The 17716-nt window shown below is 47.3% G+C and overlaps 3 protein-coding genes and 2 non-coding genes across 5 annotated transcripts; 4 read left to right on the top strand and 1 right to left on the bottom strand.

Annotated features, from left to right (window-relative positions):
- Positions 1-1255: 1255 nt before the first annotated feature.
- FPOAC1_004565 (uncharacterized protein) lies at positions 1256-2113 on the top strand (the record flags this gene model as incomplete). The annotated part of the gene is made up of 2 exons (XM_044849110.1): positions 1256-1623; positions 1681-2113. The coding sequence occupies 2 exons, from the start codon at positions 1256-1258 to the stop codon at positions 2111-2113; spliced, it is 801 nt and encodes a 266-aa protein (XP_044707820.1).
- A 3705-nt stretch (positions 2114-5818) lies between these two features.
- Positions 5819-7312, top strand: FPOAC1_004566 (uncharacterized protein; the record flags this gene model as incomplete). Its single annotated transcript, XM_044849111.1, has 3 exons — positions 5819-6605; positions 6682-6925; positions 7045-7312. 3 exons carry the CDS (start codon positions 5819-5821, stop codon positions 7310-7312), a joined length of 1299 nt encoding a protein of 432 aa, XP_044707821.1.
- Positions 7313-10838: 3526 nt separating this feature from the next.
- FPOAC1_004567 lies at positions 10839-10922 on the top strand. The gene has a single exon. It is a non-coding gene; the product is annotated as a tRNA-Asn (tRNA).
- Positions 10923-11908: 986 nt separating this feature from the next.
- Positions 11909-11980, top strand: FPOAC1_004568. The gene has a single exon. It is a non-coding gene; the product is annotated as a tRNA-Thr (tRNA).
- Positions 11981-14136: 2156 nt separating this feature from the next.
- On the bottom strand, positions 14137-17334 carry FPOAC1_004569 (uncharacterized protein; the record flags this gene model as incomplete). The annotated part of the gene is made up of 1 exon (XM_044849112.1): positions 14137-17334. The coding sequence occupies one exon, from the start codon at positions 17332-17334 to the stop codon at positions 14137-14139; it is 3198 nt and encodes a 1065-aa protein (XP_044707822.1).
- Between the last annotated feature and the right edge of the window lie 382 nt (positions 17335-17716).

A 17716-nucleotide genomic window follows, 5' to 3' on the forward strand; every position in this document is an offset into this window, starting at 1 on the left:
ACACAAAAGCTATCTAAAGAGGAACGGTACCTACACACAGAGATAGAAAGAGCCTGAGAGCCTGAGAGCCTGAGAGAGAGAGAGAGAGAGACAGGAAATGAGTGTGGCCCAGCAATTTGTACCTAGCGTGGCTTTTCGTCGATGTGATAGCCAGGGTCCAGGGATCAGGGGGGGAGGGGGCCAAATGAGATGGGGGATCCAGTAAGGAAGAAAACGCCATGGCGTCCCATGGACGCTAGACTAGCTATCCGCCCTTGCTTTTCCAGGTCCAGGATCGAGAGAGAGTCCACCGACCGGTATGGAGACCTTGACCGGACGCACGACGGTGTTGCGCTGCGGCGTGCAGTTTGTCCCGTCCAGTGCCAACAATACTGTAAACTATGTTGGTACAAGCTGGGAGACAAGCCCCCGGAACGCACCATCGTTACCTAGACCCAGTTGTCTCTTTTCTCTGGGCTAGTTGTCTCTTTTCCCGTCGCCCGTTGCTCACACGAAAAAGTTGTGCTTGTGGCCGGCACCGCATGTCTTGCCTCTCTGGCGGCCTCATAAGGAGCTGGTTCCAAGACTGACTGAAACTACCACAGCATTCATATTGTCAATTCCCCGTTGGGTATTGCGGTTGTCCTCTTTCACGGGCCCAAGACGTAGGACGCTCGCTCACCGAGCATTTACTGCGACATTCGTCTTTCGCCTTTGAGCACACTGGCTTCTAGGCCGGCACCAGAACAGACCAGACCTGACCAGACCAGAGAGAGTACCTACCTACCTACAGTACAGTACACAACACAACCCCGCCTATGGGCATTCGCCAACAGTTTACGCTACCTACATGCTGTCCCAGCTTCATTCTCTGACCGGCCACCAAGGCAGCAAGCAAGCAAGTGCATGAGCATCCTTTTTCCTTTCTTCTGTTTTCAGGAACGCTACAACGAAAGCGAAACCCTACTACATACGTATCCGTGCCTATTAGGTCAGAAGGGCCGTCTTTTTTCCCCCTCCCCCTCGGCTGTCGCCCCAAAATTTTGCCTTCCCGTGGTCGCCGCCGTGCCGCGCCGGTCCCGAGCCCTTTGTTAGCTTCCGTGCCACAATTTGTAGCAGCACTACTACTGCTAGGTCCCGTGTGGTTGGTTCAGACACTTGAGCATAGTACGGAGTACATAGTGGCTCTAGTTACATACAGTATCGACGCTAGTCAACAACAAATACAAGAGTATCTAGAGAGGTACAGAGTACAGATACATACGATACTACCACCATGCCAGTCCCTTCAACTACGCTTGTCTTTGAATCGGGGATCCACGCTATACCCGGCAACTCAATGGGACCCAACTCTCTGGATGCCCTAGTGCGGCACCAATTAGCGGCTGCTTCTAGAGACCTAGCATCAGAGGCTGAATTCACCGCCGCCGGAACATTGCCCGGACATCACCAAAACATCATTAACGATGTGGGCGACTACCTTGCCCAAACTGCCCGAATGTGGTATTCCTTGACAAATAGACTGGTTCAAGGGCCACATGTGGAGAGAGCGGCGGAAGAGGCTCATGAGCGGTCCTTTACAACGACTCATATGGCGGATTTGCAACCGATGGCTACCATGGACATAAATATCACCAAGCTAGGGTAAGTTGTGCCACTTATGAAACCCACTGTGAAAGCATGGCTCATTCGTTCTTATAGCAAAATTCGTGATCTGGCGGAGAAATTCTCCGAAGAAGTACAAGAAGTCTGGCAGCGGAAACCTGAATCTGGTGCAGGGTTATCTGGATCAACTTACCAGGCCATTCCTTCGTTTCCTGCTGTAAAGTCTGAACCTGTGGGTTGGATCCAGCAACCAGGCAGAGGAAGTGACGCTGGTCTTGGTGGTCGTGGTGGTCAGCGAAACCTGCTATCTCAAAACACTGATGATACTCTATCGCCTGGAGGAAATGCCTCTGCTTCAGAAGATTCGGGAGGAGATGAGGATGAACAGTTCAGCAAGATTGATATGGATGCTCTCAAACAAAGAGGCAAAGGCTCATATCACTGCCCATTAGAGCATCGGTGCGACAAGGGTGGCGTTGACAAAGACGGTAATCTCGTCATCTTTGATAGGAATTCTTCTTTCGCGTAAGTCTCACATCACAAACAATGTTTGTTGGTTCTTGCTGACCTTGATATAACACAGCCAACATTGCAACAAACACAGAAAACCTTGGCGGTGCGACGTGCCTGGTTGTCCAAACCCGCCTAAAAAACGCAAATTCGCCCGCAGAGATGGACTCGAAAGACACAAATTGACGGTCAAGCATCGCGTCATGACATCTTGAGGCCACGGGTCACGAGCTCAATCATTGAGATGCGTGACCTAGACCGGTCAGTTTCCTTACATTGGGGGACTTAGCCCTGATTGGAAGATCGCCACCGGTCAAAATCAACCATGCGGCTCATCATAGAAACCCGAAATGCCTGAAGTATGCATGAACCAATCATTGTACGCCAAGAGATTATCTGCCCAAGGGCGCATCAATCGCTGACTAGGCCCATCTATTATTAACAATCCAACGTTGTAACTCATTCATGGAAATTGTTTTGGGCATACACATGGACTGTCTGTATCTTCTGCAGTGTCAGTCACACTTTGGTGCTTTATCCGACCTCAAAGAACTTTACAAGACAACCAAATATCACTCATAGCCGGTCACACTTCTTGGTGCTGAGCCGGTTGCCTAACCTTTCCTCAGAGGAGGACAGCTCCTTTGGTGGATGATGCAATCAAATCACCTGTAAGCTGGTGCATCATCGGTGAGAGTCGCCAAAAAAACAACACTCGTTACATATGCAGCTAGCCTTCGGGCAGGATGCAGGAATTCTTTCTCGCACTGAACTGCAGGACATGCTTTTTAGATTTAGCAAAAGATCGACTTAACAATAAGCCGAGTAATTTGAATGGCCATGGCAGGCCTCAACGACTCAAGAGCGCTCAGCTACGGATACTACACTGTATGCAAGAGCTGGGTCAGGGTATTGGGTATGTGCTGTAGGCCAAGACGGGCAGCAACATGAGCAAACCTATCAATGGGTGTCGGCGCTTGACGTTTCGGTTACACGCATCTGACGACTGTTGACCAAGTCGTACGACGGGACCGTACATCAAGATCGTTCGAGAAAAGGAAGCAGAGCCACGTCTGAGGATGAAACGTATCGGAGTTCCACAAGAGAACATGGGAGTAAGCAAGCAGAAGGCGCCAAAGGCGGCAGGGTCTAAGGATCTACTAGAGTACATTTCAATATACAAAGCAACAAGCCAGTCCGCCTTGTGAGGAACGGGTGGCTTTCCCAGACCTGTGGTCTGGCTGTCTGTCACTCATGCCTCCGCAAGACATAGATGACTTGCAGCTGTACGATCTCATATTACAGCAATGTGACATTTCAACTTTAGAGTGCTCCAGAGCCTTCTTCGCGCAAACAGGAGCTGAAATTTCGCCTTCTTTTGGGCATCTTGGACAGACGATCCCGACGCTAACGGGATTGCACAGACATGTACCCTGGCGATCAGAATATGAACCAACCATTCGGAAACGCTGACTGTGAGAAATCAATGTGCGATGATGGGAGCCTGAGACCATTCCCGTACAACGGCAGCAAGCAATGCCATGTCTATGCAGATAAGGGAATCTCATCTCATCTCGACCATGGCATCATGCCATGATGTAGGCTTCAGCCCGGCACCACGATCCGATCTCAATGGTCAATCTACTCCTTCCCCACACATGTTTCCCCTCGACATCTCATCTCAACTCCAGAAACAAGACAGACAGGCTCCGCGCAACCCCTAGTGGCGCACGTGGCTTCTAAACGGTGCGGGACTAGGGCGGAAGCAGATGGGAACTTGCATGGGGGTTGCATGAGGCGTGATTTCCACCGCAAACTGGGATTAATAAAGGACAAGGAGGCGAGACGGTATGTATAAGACGCGACGAGGCGAGACGAGAAGAGAAGAGGAGAGGAGAGGAGGGAAGAGGGAAGAAGGAAGAGAAAAGAGAGAAAGAGACAACAAAAGGAAAAGAGACAACAAAAAACAAAAGCAAGCGAGCGGTGAGTTCCGACGGACGGCAAGGCACTTCTGTCATAGCGTCCGTCAACTTCAGCTTCAGTTTCCAGTATGTATCTGACTGTCAACACTAGATCCACCAGGCACGAAACAGCAAGCAGCAATTCTTAATGACAGTGCGCGATTGCTGCTGTACGGAGACTTGCTCCATACATACTGTTCCTGCTAGTTAGACCCAGTATTCGTAGCGAATACTGTACCCAACGCGTGGGTGGGTGGATGGATGGTACGGTACGGTACAGTGTATTATTCGTACCGGGAAAGCAGATCTCGCGGAGATCCTGGCATGCCGATGGCTTTGATTTGATGCATGGCATTCACGGGTTCTACAGCACTGTCGAGCATCGGTAACCTCGGAGCAAGTTGCAGAACTGCATCTAGGCGATACAGACAACGACAGCCCAAGCAGCCATCGCGCTTTGATCATAGTACAGTGCTGCATTAGTCCAGTCCAGACTAGTTCCTCTCTTATCATTCAAGGGAGCCTTGTGGTACCTGGCACGGAACGAGGTAATAATTACAGGTTGTCTGTATGTATGAGCCCGCAACCAACCAAAACACAAAATGATGGCTACTCGAAGCTTGTTGCCCGTCCCAGCCCCATGACCCCAGCTGGGTTTTACTTTTCTACTGTTTCGGGTTGGGTGGAGAAGGTGAAGAGAGAAAAGAGCATCTTCTCTCACAAGTCTTTCTAGAGATCGCCGAGAGAGACGACAAGGTTTTGCTCTACGAGACAAGTACAACACAACCACTTTCTTTGTTCATGTGGCTCATCCGATATTATTCGCCTTATTTTTTATTATTTTTTATTTTTATGTTCATTTTCTTTTCTTTTCTTTTCGCAGTACATTTTTCTCACACCCCTAAGCCGTCAACTAACCTACGTAAAGTTCAGGGGTACAAATACTAACTAACTAGGTAGTTAGACTAGTACTACGTAGTTGTTTAAGTCCTTTTTTTTTTCCAACTTGATTCTCTTGCGTGTGTTGTGTTGCTTCTTCTCCTGAGTTTTCTTTTCTTCTTTACTTTATTGACCCCCCCTTGCTGGAAGCCGTCAAGATGAGACAACTCCCTTGGCATACGTCCACGTCAATCAATCATTTAAATCAGTCGATGTAATTACCCAAGTGTTTATTATGTATGTACATACTCAAAGGAGTGTGGAACTAATAGGTGGTTAGCCGCCTGGGACAGGACCCAGGATTAATGTAACTGGCTTTCTACTGTACTCTGCACTACCTTGTACGTAGAGCACTGTACTGTGGTGTATGTACCCATTGGATGGATTGGATGTTTGAACGCCTTGTCCTAGCCTTACCTTGCCTGACTTGCACGCATGCGGTCAGTACTAAGTCTATGTACACGAGACTGACCGGCAATTGCCTATGCTCTCAACGGTTACTAGTTTCGGGTTTCTGGCGTTTGTCTCTGAGTCGACCGCTTTTTGATATTAACTAGCATTGACATTGGCCTAGAATTTCCGGCCCGGCCATGGGTTTGGTGGTTGAAGGCTGAAGATATAAAGTTAGTAGTCGTCCGCACCCATGAGACCCAACATGGCGTTGACAAGTCTCACTTTTTCTATACACCAAGAAACAAACAAACAATTCTTTTACTACTCCCTTTTTACTCTTTCGATTCTCATGTGCATTGAACTGAGACCTCAATTCAACTGAACTGAACTGAACTGAACTGAACTGAACACATCCCACCCTCACAACCATCATGGCCATTCCTTCTGTCCTCATCATAGGGGCCGGCAACTTTGGTGCTGCCACGGCGCTCTCGCTTCTTAGAAAGGGCAACGTCAAGGTTACCATTGTTGACCCGGCCGCTTACCCCAACCCCAGAGCCGCATCGCACGACATCAACAAGATCATTCGTGATGACTACCCGGACAAGCTCTATATGCGCCTGCTGAAGAAGGCCATGCCCATTTGGAGAGATGACGAGCTCTACAAGAGTTTCTACCACGAGGTTGGCATGCTTCGTGCTGACGCTACTTCGTTTGGTGAAGAAAGCATTGCCTCTTACCGCGAGATGGGAATTCCCAACAAGTCAGAGCTACTACCCGTCGAGGAAGTGCGCCGCCGCTGGAACGGTGCGTTTGAGACGGCCGACTTCACGGGCGTGGATAAGGTTCTCTGGAACCCCAACGTGGGGTTCGGGGAGGCGGACAAGGCGCTCGGGGCAGTGGTGCAGGCTGCGGTCGACCTCGGAGCCGAGTTTGTCATGGGTGAGGTGACGACACTTGACTTTGGATCTGAAGATCAATGCGTCGGTGTCACGCTCAAGGACGGCACGACATTACGTGCTGACAAGACCCTTTTGGCAGCAGGGGCTCGAACAGCTTCTCTACTTGCACAGAGCGCGCCCAAAAAGCCACTGCTCCATGCTGGCGAAAGATTGTTGGCTACAGGTGCTGTGAGCTTTTACGCGAAGCTGCACGGCGCGCAAAAGGACAAGTTTTCTACAATTCCTGTTCTCAAGAACTGCTTGCCCCAGGTCAAAGGTATGTTGGGTTAATGCCGAGCTGAGTGAGGCAAGGCGGATATCATCGGTCATATGAGGCTAACAGTTGCTATCAGGCGAGGGCATGTCAATACTGGCTGACGGAACTATCAAGTTCAACTGCGACCTATGCTTCACCAACTACCAAGTCTTTCCCCCGACTGGTGAGGCCATGTCAGTGGTGCCTGACCAGTCCGTGTATAACACGTGGACAGGGCCTCGGTTCCTCAAGTTCTTTGAGGATCGGGCGCGAAGGACGTTTAATGGCCTATATGGCAAGGAAGTTGAGAACATCAAGATTGAGGCCTACCGGATGTGTTGGTAAGTAAGCAAGGCCAACGGCCACCCCCATTTGCCGTTAACTGGAAATGAACGACATTTCTTGTCTTTTGTTTCAATGTATTGGGAAATATCATGGTCTGACCGGTTCTATGCCACAGGGACGCATCAACACCAACGCATGACTTCCTCATCTCTCCCCACCCGCAATCCGACAATCTCTATATCGCAACTGGAGGTTCATTCCACGGCTGGAAGTTCCTGCCCGTCATTGGTGACTACGTGATGGCCATGATGCAGGGCACCCTTGACAGTGACCTAGCCGACCGATGGGCCTGGAACAAGAAGGGCGGAGATGGCCACTCAGCGAACCCTACATACCAAATTGTCGGGGACCTCCAGGACTGGACTCGCGGTTGGGCCAACTAAAAAGTCCCTTTGCCCTTGACAGCAGTATCTTTTGCTGTTTTCTAAAGGGGAAAAGCGACAACCAAAAATCCATCGTCCCCAAAAAGGATCGAATCCAACCAACAGGGACATGACATGGGGACATGGAGGACAGGGACCCTGATCATTGTCCATTTCGCAAGGGAGTAGACACGAGCCCTTGGGCCATGTCCTTTCTTACCATTACCCCATGTCTAGCATTTGATCGGCGCCAAAAAAAAAACCAAAAAAAAAAGGTTGAAACCCCCCCGGCAGTTCAAGACACAAACGGCCTAGACCCGTCCGCCTTGAAATGCGTGTGTTCTCATACATACGGCGCTCTCTTTTTGAGCTGAACCAACCCATTGGGGAATGGGAGGAGGGCCTGGGGGATGATTGATGATGACGACAATGATGATGATTTGGGAGCACGAGGCTCCCATCTCCTGGTTATTATTATGGGCTTTACTTTTTCTGGTTACAAGCATTCACAAATGGGAGGGATTCTCTGACAGAGATGAGGAGTCTGAGGTGGCTTTTGGACGGCCGAGTTTTAACATACACATTGCGATATCCATGGGATTTCTGTTATTTGCTTTTGTTTTGTATTTTTTGCTTGTCTATTTTTTTCCCTCTTTGCCTCGTCTTCTCCTTAACTGGTTTAGTCTTGGTTTATCCTTTTTTTCTTATTGTACTCTTTCTCCTTTTGTTTTTTCATGTGTGACAACTATTAGAGATATCGTAACATATCACATTTTTGCATTGGGCATACTTTTTTGTAACTCTTTATTTTATTTCACTTGTCGTCACATTCATGTCAGAGTGTTCAAATGTAATTCGTCTTGCGCGTTTTATTGCTTTTCCTGTTTTAGGATTTTGGGGTTATACAAAGGGTCAGCATCCACCAACGCAGCATCCAAGTTAAGAAGAAAAACCTGGCGTGAGATACAGAGAGAATACATTCGATTCTACCATTTATTATTAAAAGGGGCATTTTTTTCTAATTCATTGGTCAAAGATTTAATTACGCCGAGAAACTAGAATATTGTAAAGGATTCAGGCTCTTGTCGGAGATTTTTGATAGTGGTTGTGATATGTGACGGTGAAGTTTGCCATGAGACAACAACAAGAGATATGGATACATTCAGTAAGGGGGTCTGATGATTCAATTGTACATGACACGGTACATTAGCCTGGCGATGTCCTCCACTCCAACATACATCATATCATATCATGACAGGAAAAGATGTGGGTTGGGTTTGTCTGAGGTAAGGCCAAGGGATGGGTACACAAACTCTACATCCTTGGTCATGTTATCTCTCGTGTACTTGGTTGGAGTTCATGAGAGAGGGCCCTAGCATCGGTAGTTGGATATATCCCGGCTCTCTCCTGTTACAGTGCCTTCGGTTATTAATTAGATGCAACGTAAGACACGGGACAACAACAAACGAGGCTGAGAAAAGAGACCTTGTTCTTCTTCTCTCTCTCTCCATGAACATGTACATACTCTGTACGTGTAGTACACAAGATGCTTTCACCACACTGTATCCGTACTCCATAGGGTTTTCTCTTAGCTCTATGTACTTCGAATGGGGCTGTGGGCTTGAGCTTTTGGGAAGAAGAGCTGAGACAGGGATATCGCAGATCTCGCTTGGACCATCTTCAGGTCCAGCAGCACGTACCAGGTACAGAGTACTCTTCAAAGTTAGCTTGCAATTAATTAGCCTTTTACTTTTCCGCTCAGTAGGTAGGGTCGTGCGGAAATCCTTCAGACTGCGTCGGACAATACGTTCCAACCGAGCATGACGAGTAAAGAGAAAGGAGAAAATAAAGAAAACGATTCTGCATAAACAAAATTGCTTAGAGCCAACAGGCAGTTACAGGTTCAGCTGCATGAGTTTCCGATCTGTACCCTATAATTAATAAATGACAATCGTTTAGTGTGCGTTGCCTCATCTTGCCTTATCTGATCTATCATCTATACCAAGACCAACATGCCCCTTGCATCTTTTCCACATCATTCTCTAGAACTTTTCGATTTGAGTGAACGATTTGGAACTATGAGGTCGACTATACCGTTCTTGTTGGATAGGAATTGTCTGTTCTTTTGCCAAGAGATGAATCTCCATATCGGTCTGTGAGGGAATTTGCATGTACTTGAGATTGAGACATCGGGCAAGTACACGTACATTGAGACAGGATACCTACACAGAGATCAACGTATCGACGGAATGGTCCGGCACACTATGAAAGTTTATTCTTTCACTTATGGGCTTTTACTTTTCCAACGGGGAATGTTTTCTCTGCCGTTATGGGTATTCTCGACTTTGCTTCCAGAAAAAGGTACTGTACGTTCCCGTGTATGTTTGTGGCTGAAGCTGAACTGAAACAAAGTAACAAGTCAACTACGGGCTATTTCTAGTACTTGCATGAATGACTATGACATGACGTACATCACAGTGTCAAGTTTCATCTCGAAGTAAATGGCATGTTTGTTGGTCGTTTGTTGGGATTGAGAATTACGTGTCTGCTCATGATGGCAAACACTCCACGTAACTTGACAGAAGGATCGTCACAGCCTCACTTGACGGTTTGAACCTCTGACAAAGTGAGTGGGGGGATCCTTCAAGTTCAGCCTCATTTGACATGTCGTTCACCGTCAAATTGTCATTTCTCAACCTGATACTGTACTCGTACATACGCACGCCACCAGACGTCTACCCCATGTCGGCGATCGCAGTTCAGGAGACGTCGTATCCCAACCAGTCGGTCAAAGACGATGCGGTGGGAAAATCTGCATGGGAAACTTGGTACGATGAGATGAGATCTTGTCCTTTTCAGTTTCTCGCAGTAGCTCCATCGGACCATACGTTTGCCGTTCCCACTTCTTCTAGGAGGGGGGAAGAGGGTAAACTAGACTAAACATTGCTTTTTCCTTCTCGACTGACGAAACGGGAAGAAAAGGGCCAAGAGAAGGGGGCGCCGGTAATGTTTGCTTTTTCAGGCGTTCGTTGGTCATCTGCTTGAAAGAAAACGACTATTCGTCTCGCAAACATTCGTCAAGATACGAGTAGTAGTCTCCGATGATCGGGCCCTCCCTTTCGAATTTCAGATTCTGATACGATTCGATCTTGATTGTTTAAGATCGATGAAGGAATCGCAGGTGCGTTCCATGCGTACGGTATGGAATACGGTGCTAGGTACTTAAAAGGACAAACATTCGTACTCATGGCATAGAGGACAAGGCATAGGGTAAGCGGTTCATTCAAGATAGTAGGCAAGACTCTGGAGGGGAGTGGTTTCGTTGACTTGTTAAGAAAACACACTCGACTAGACTGTTGAGTATTATACATCAAGGCACTGACATAGAAATAAGGTTTAATAAGGTTCAATAATGAATGGGTCGAACGTCCTGTCGTCTACAATTGAGTGAGTATCATCTGAAGATGAGTGGACTGAGAGTTGTCGTCCAGCCACAGTTGTTGCAACATAGACACTGATAGAACACACTCCACCATCAATTAGCCTGTCCCCTGTGGCTTAGTTGGCTAAAGCGTCCGACTGTTATTCATAGACAATCGGGAGATCGGAAGTTCGAGCCTTCCCGGGGGAGTTATTCTTTTGCTCTTTATGACAATTTTATATATTGTTTGTTGCTCAATAGCTCAATGCTCATGTTGTTCTTTTTGTCGACGTCGAGCCTTGTTGTTATCATGTGCGATGTTGAGTAGTTCGCCCTATACCCTACAGGTAATTTATTAGGATTTCAGACCCAAGTGAGCCAGCTTGTTACCCTCCAGAGCTCTCCTAGAAGTGAATTGCTTAGTTGGAGGGACTAGTTGAGGATTTATCATTGGGTTTGTAACTTTCGACATGACTATGTGTTATAGTTTTCATGGCAGCAATAGTCAGGATCCTGTGTCTTTAATCGTTGATAACATCAGAGAGGCAAATGAATACGCTTGGTCGGTTCAGGACTGGGAGCTTGGATAGTATTTTCTTTGTCTAATTTTCTCGTTTAATATCATCTGACTTCAGAGATATTTGTTGTACATTGTTATCACAGGACCGATCCGTTAAACAGACATAACCCGTGCAGTTCCCTGATGCTAATCCCGGCTACACTTCCGGTCACGGTGCAAAACCTTCAGGTCACGGTGTGTGGGCCTGACCGATAAGGCCGATAAGGCCGATAAGAGCTGATAAGCTGGATAAGGTTAGACTATGCCTATTTCAGCTAGATCTCTCTTTTTTCCTTAGAATTTAATTATCTCTTTACCTTTCAATAGAGGCTAGATATATATATATAAATAATTTCCCTTCTTCCTTCTCTTTACTTTTCTTTTTCTCTTTTTTAAGATATCTTTTTTCTTTATCTATTATATGCATTTTTCTAATTTTTTAGACTGAAAAATAAACTTACTAGGATTTAAAGAGACTAAAGAGAAAAAGCAATATAATTGGCTATCTACTGCCCCACACTGTGACATAAAGGTTCTACACCGTGACCGGAAGTGTAGCCGCTAATCCCAAGCTCTTGCTCAAACTGCTACAAACATGATCTCTGAGAGCAGAAGCCTCTTTAACAAGTTCAAAGAAGCCCCGTTGGCTCAGTGGTAAAGCGTATCACTAGTAATGATAAGATCACTGGTTCGATTCCAGTACGGGGCATGTAGCTTGTTACTTTGCATCTTTTTGCCATTATATCCGACTTACAAGCTGTCTTTTTGGACCCATTCACCACTGTTCTACAGAGTACTTCGGTAAAGACGTCCCTGCATAGCATCTAGGATCGAACACGATGAGCCACTGTGGAGTTCTAGACAGAACTTGCAGCTGATTGATCACATAGTCTATCTCCGTAATGCATGTCCGTTCTAGCACGTGCATCGTCTCAGCCAAACAGATGATGTTCGGAGTTTCTCCATTGCTGGGGGACCAGCTCTATGCCGTCGGCTTTCCAGATTTGCTTACAGCACTCCTGGGCTATAGTCGATATCGTACCATCACATATATACCGGAAGCCTATGCGATTACTTGTTTATTGCTTACACAGAGTAACCAAAACCTTATATAAGAATCTACAAAACCTTCCTTTAATTAACCTATAAAATTACCTAATTAACCCTTTTAAATTATAATAGTATCTTAATAATTACTATAGCCTCTTATTATATATCTTTAAGCTAGGCTATATATAGTAATTTATTTTTTAAGGCCTTTAGAAATTCTTTTTATTAATAAAATAGATATTTATTATTATTAAAGGCTTTATTTAAGGTTTTAAAAGTTTTTTTTTTAATTTTTAGCTAATTAATTAATATCTTATTTTTTTTTTTAGCTTTTTTAATTAAATTAATAAGTTTAATTAGCTTAATTAAATAATAATTAAAAAAGGCTATTTTAATTAATTAAATAATATTAAATTTATTAATATTTATTATAGCTTTTACCTTTATATAGATATTATTATTATTTATAATTATATTAATAGTTAAGTAAATAATATAATTAAAGTAAGTTAATCTTTACTTATAGTAATAATAGTAAGACCTTTATAAGCTCTTATATATAGGCTTTAATTTATTTATTATTTTATTATTATAGCTAGGGTTAGTTAATAATAAGGATTAAGGTAATAAGCTAAATAAATTAATTAATATAGATATTTAGTCTTTTATATATCTTTATATTAAAGGAAAGATAAGTAGGTTATATAGTAGGTATTACTTTTATATTTGTGTAAGATTAAGGTTACTCTAAGAGCCCTATTTTTCATAATAAAGCTGCATTTATCGATTTCACATTAGACTTCGAGGGATACCCATATCAATACCGGAAGCCTAATGAACCAGCAAAAAAAGGCTATCATCGGTATATCTCAATCTCCCTCACCGGTCGCTGAAACCCTAAAAAAGGATCGGCCTGACAGCGCAACCTGAAGCCTCTCCAGCCTCTCAGCTTCGGATGGCTCTTTTCGTATCGCATCCATGCTATCGGGCTTTTCACGACCCCAACATCACAATTTCCGCTGGAGCGGTTTATTTCTCATAGAGTTCAGGCCTAATAAACCCCTTTATTTCCAAAAGTCCTACACGTGAACAGATATTGGGCATTCACCAGGTTGGGCTGAGGCTCAACACGAGTAAAAAACCACCCAGGTCTAGGGTTGATGCCCAAAGCGATCGGCAACCCTCGCTTGAAGGGAGGGGGACAGTTGGGACCAGAACAAAAAGGAAATTCAGAGCTCGGGTTTCCAGATTTGCTCTGGCCGCGCCGGAGAAGTGCGGAAAACTCACTCTCGTTGGTCACTAGTCGGTTTCATTGTGCTGATATTTGCTTTTTTGATGAAGCGATCTCGAGGTCTAGACCACTCCCGCAAAATGAGATGATTTTGGGCGTTGGGCAGTATCTTGTGAATATTGTTAAGGCGGATAACAATTTGAAGTTTTACTTGAAGTTTTACCGGTAATCGCGCGTGTAAAGGTCCAATGCCCCGGTCATCAAGGGAGACGAGTCTGGCCTGGCGGTTGGAGGAAGTCCTCAGGCACAAGAAAGGTTTTGACGATATGGATGACTCCTAATATTGGCAATATGTGAAATGCACTTGACAAGAGAAGCCGAATCGAAATCGTGGGTACGATTGATAGTTACTCGTGCTGTCAAGTTGCTTATACGACAAGTCTGTATGTAATACGAGCACTAGATATCTCATGGATGGGTAGATATAACATGAACAGCCAAATGTTCGGTTGTATTCAAACGCTTCAATGCTTTCTATACTACTGAGCACCATTTTGGACATTAATCATAATAAGGCACATCGTCTAGTAAACCTCAAGGACGTATCGTCCCTCCTCCTTAAGCTTCTCAATCTCCTTGCGGGGATCAATCTTCTTGCCAGCAGCCTTGGCCTCGTGGGCAATAGCCTCCTCGAGAACCTTGGTCACGTCAGGCACAGGCCAGGTAGGACCACACAGGTAGAAGCTGCCTTCATCCTGAACGTAGGCCTTGGCAATCTCCTTGAGAGTCTGGCGCATACGGTCCTGAATGTAGATCTTCTGAGGCTGGTCACGAGAGAAGGCAGAACCAATAAGAGTGACAACACCGGCAGCCAAGTAGGCCTCCCATTCCTCACCGTAGAGGTACTCCTCACGCTGGTGACGAGAACCAAGGTACAGAAGGATGGAGCCGATCTCCTTGCCCTGAGCTTTCTGCATGGCACGGTACTGGACAAAGGCACGGAAGGGAGCGAGGCCCGTTCCAAGACCGGCCATGATGAGAGGAGCAGTGTCCTTGGTAGGCAGCTTCATGACGGAAGGCTTGACAGAGGCAGTGACCTTGGCCCCAACCGGCAGACGACTGAGGTAACGGGTAGCATGTCCGTAACGGGTGCGGCCACGAGGGTCAACCCAGTCGACAACGACAATCATCAGAGACACCGAGTTGGGAGTGACAGCCTGGGCAGAAGCGATAGAGTACTCTCGGCGCTTCGCGGGGCTGACAATCTTGATAAGCTCCTGGAAGCTAGGGCGAGCAGACTTGAACTCCTCAAGAATGTCGACGTAGGTAGCTGTGTCGACCTCAGTGCGGCGCTTCAGGTCCTCGGCGCCAGTAGGGCTGGCAAGAGCCTCAAGCTTCTGCTTCTCAGTCTCATCAGTGGCAAACTCAGCAAGGGCCTCGTAGAAGCGCTTGGGAGGCTTGCCAAGAATGTCGACGTTCTGGACGAGAGCCTGGAAGACGGTGCGGGTCTCGAGAAGGCTAGAATCCTCACGAGCAGGGACCTGGACCAGTTCGGCAGGGTTGAGACCATAGAACTCGATGAATTGACCGACTTCCTCCTCGTCGTTCTCAGCATGGATACCTAGGGCCTCACCGATCTTGTAAGTAAGACCAGAGTCGCCGAGATCAAACTCAATGTGGAAGATGTTTCGATCGTAATCCTGAGGAGTAAGGCGACGGTTCTCCTTGACGGTGATGGTGGAGGTCTTGACAGCCAACTCAGGGCGCAGAACGTTCTTGGTGCCATAAGCCTCCTTGAAAGCGAGAGACTTGGCAGCAGCTTGCCAGTCACGGAGCTCGAATGTCTCTTCAGCCTCCTCTTTGTCGTGAACAACGAAGCTGTTGGACTGGATGGTGGCGGGAAGATTGGGGGCAGCAAAGTCAGTATCAACCTCGGCCCAGGTGGCAGGAACCTCGAATTGGCGGAGGCAGAGGCCGACAGCATCGATGGACTCCTCCAGAGTAGGAGGGTGACCCTCAGCCAGGATGTGCTTGGCAATCTTCTCAGGGGTGTAGTCAGGAAGAGCAACCTTCAGGAAAGACAGCTCAAGAAGGAGCTTGGTGAAGAGAGGATCCTTCTCAAAAGCAGGAGAGTAGGTAGAGTCGAGGATAAAAAGATGAGCGGACTTCTCCTGGAGACCCTTTCGGAAAGCAACAGGAAGACGCTTCTCAACCTCATCATCCTTGAAGTTGGACAGCTTGATAATGACCTTGCCACCATCAGCCAGGCCCTTAAGGACATCGATCTCCTTGAGAATGTTCTCGTCACCAATGACGATGGTGTCAGCATCGTCAATGTCGTAGGGAGCCTCGAGAGCCTTCTTGGAGGATCGTAGATCACTGCGGACAACACCACCCTGGGTAAGGTTGTCAAAGATCTCGTTAACATAGACGTTAGAGGTAGACTCCTGGGAGAGGAGGCTGCCAATCACACTGGGGGAGTTGAGAGCGGGAGAGCTGTCGAGGTCCCAGAAGGTGAACTGTTGAGCCTGGACGAGAGAAGGCAGCTTTTTAGCCTCGCCGTCGTTGTTGAAGATCTTGTGCAGAGTGCCAACCAGACCCTGAGGAGTGAAAGACTGAGCAGGGGTGTACTTGATGTCAAGGACCTCAGGCTCGTTGTCAAATTTGCCGGAGAAAGTAACAGCGGTCAGAACATCGCTATAGAGAGCAGACTGGGTAGCCTCGTCTTCGACAGCAAGCTCATCCTTGACCTGGCCGAGAACGGCGATGGTGCGGGCAGAGGCAGGGATAGCATTGAGGAAAGCCTCCTCAATGAAAGGTCGATAGATTCGCACATTGACCACACCAACCTTGGCTCCGTCAACGGAGAGCTTGGCCAGGACCTCCTTGGAAACCTGAGACTCGACGCTGCCGAAGGCAACGAGAACGACATCAGGAGACTCGTGGCCGTGGTACTCGAAAGGCTGGTAAACGGTGCCAAGCTCGTCGTTGAAAAGCTTGAGAAGCTCAACAGCTTTGCCGGCAGTGTCAAGGCGAGTGTTGAGCTTGCCAGCCTCAGCAGAGAGCTTGCTGTACAGGTCAGCAACACCGTTTTCGCTCAAAGCATCAACAACACGCAGAGTCTCACGGGCAACGCGGACACCATCGTAGATGTGAAGAGTGGGAAGGAGAGTAGCCAGGAGAGTCGCAAAGATGGACATGTGTTGAGCCTCATAGGTAGAGGTGCTGGCAACAAGACCAAGGCCAAGGTCCTCAGCAAGGCGAAGAGCAACATCGTAGTTGGAGACCAAGCCCTTGCTGTCGGAGTAGTCGAGAGCGGCGACATGGGCAACAAAGGGGCTGGAGACGCCATAGAGGAGAGAGAGCTGGTCGAGAGTACCGCGAAGTTGCTGAAGGCTGCCCGAGGGAGCGACCAGAGACTGGGGGATGTGGCGCTTGGTGACATCGAAGTCGGGAGAGAAGATGTAACCCAGGGCGAGCGCACCAGCACCGACTCGGGTCTGGAGGGGCAGAACCTCAGTGGAGTATCCGTGGATGTTCTTCTCGTTCTGGGAGGCCCATTGCTTGAGTGCGATATCGAGGTCGAAGGTCTCGGGAGAGTATGAGAAGATCTTGTCGGACAACTTGTATGCGATCTGCTGGACGAGAAGCTGGGCAGTCACATATGTCGGGCCGGAGATGGAAGATAGAGAAACCTGCTGACCAAAAGGAAGGCTGGACGACAGCTTGGTGAAGTCAGCAGAGTTGGTCTTGGCCACAGGAGCCGACTCTTGGTGAGGCATCTTGAAGGTAAGAGTCCTGTGAGTTGAGATGCTTTCAGCTCAGAGTGAAGAGAGAGACTAAGGAGGAGGGAAGAGAACGAGCGGCGGAGTAGAAGAAGAAGTACAGCCCTCCAGGAGGCGACTCAACGGGACAACGGTAACGATAGCGAACTCCATTGCGCCAATTTGTTCTTTTGCTGCCGTTTGACTTGACAGAATTGAGAATTGTTGATGCTTTGACAGAATCACGCAATTGAACTAGACCGACTTCGGAAAGGACATCGATGTCGCAAGATGGGAAAGTTGCATGACAAAAAAGGGCAGGGGCAATTGACACCACAGTTCCTGCCTTTGTTTGGCCATTATTTTGGTAACTTCCCCACGTAAGAGTCTGGCCCCTCCC

The sequence above is a fragment of the Fusarium poae genome, chromosome 2 (assembly GCF_019609905.1).
Source record: "Fusarium poae strain DAOMC 252244 chromosome 2, whole genome shotgun sequence".
Taxonomy (NCBI): domain Eukaryota; kingdom Fungi; phylum Ascomycota; class Sordariomycetes; order Hypocreales; family Nectriaceae; genus Fusarium; species Fusarium poae.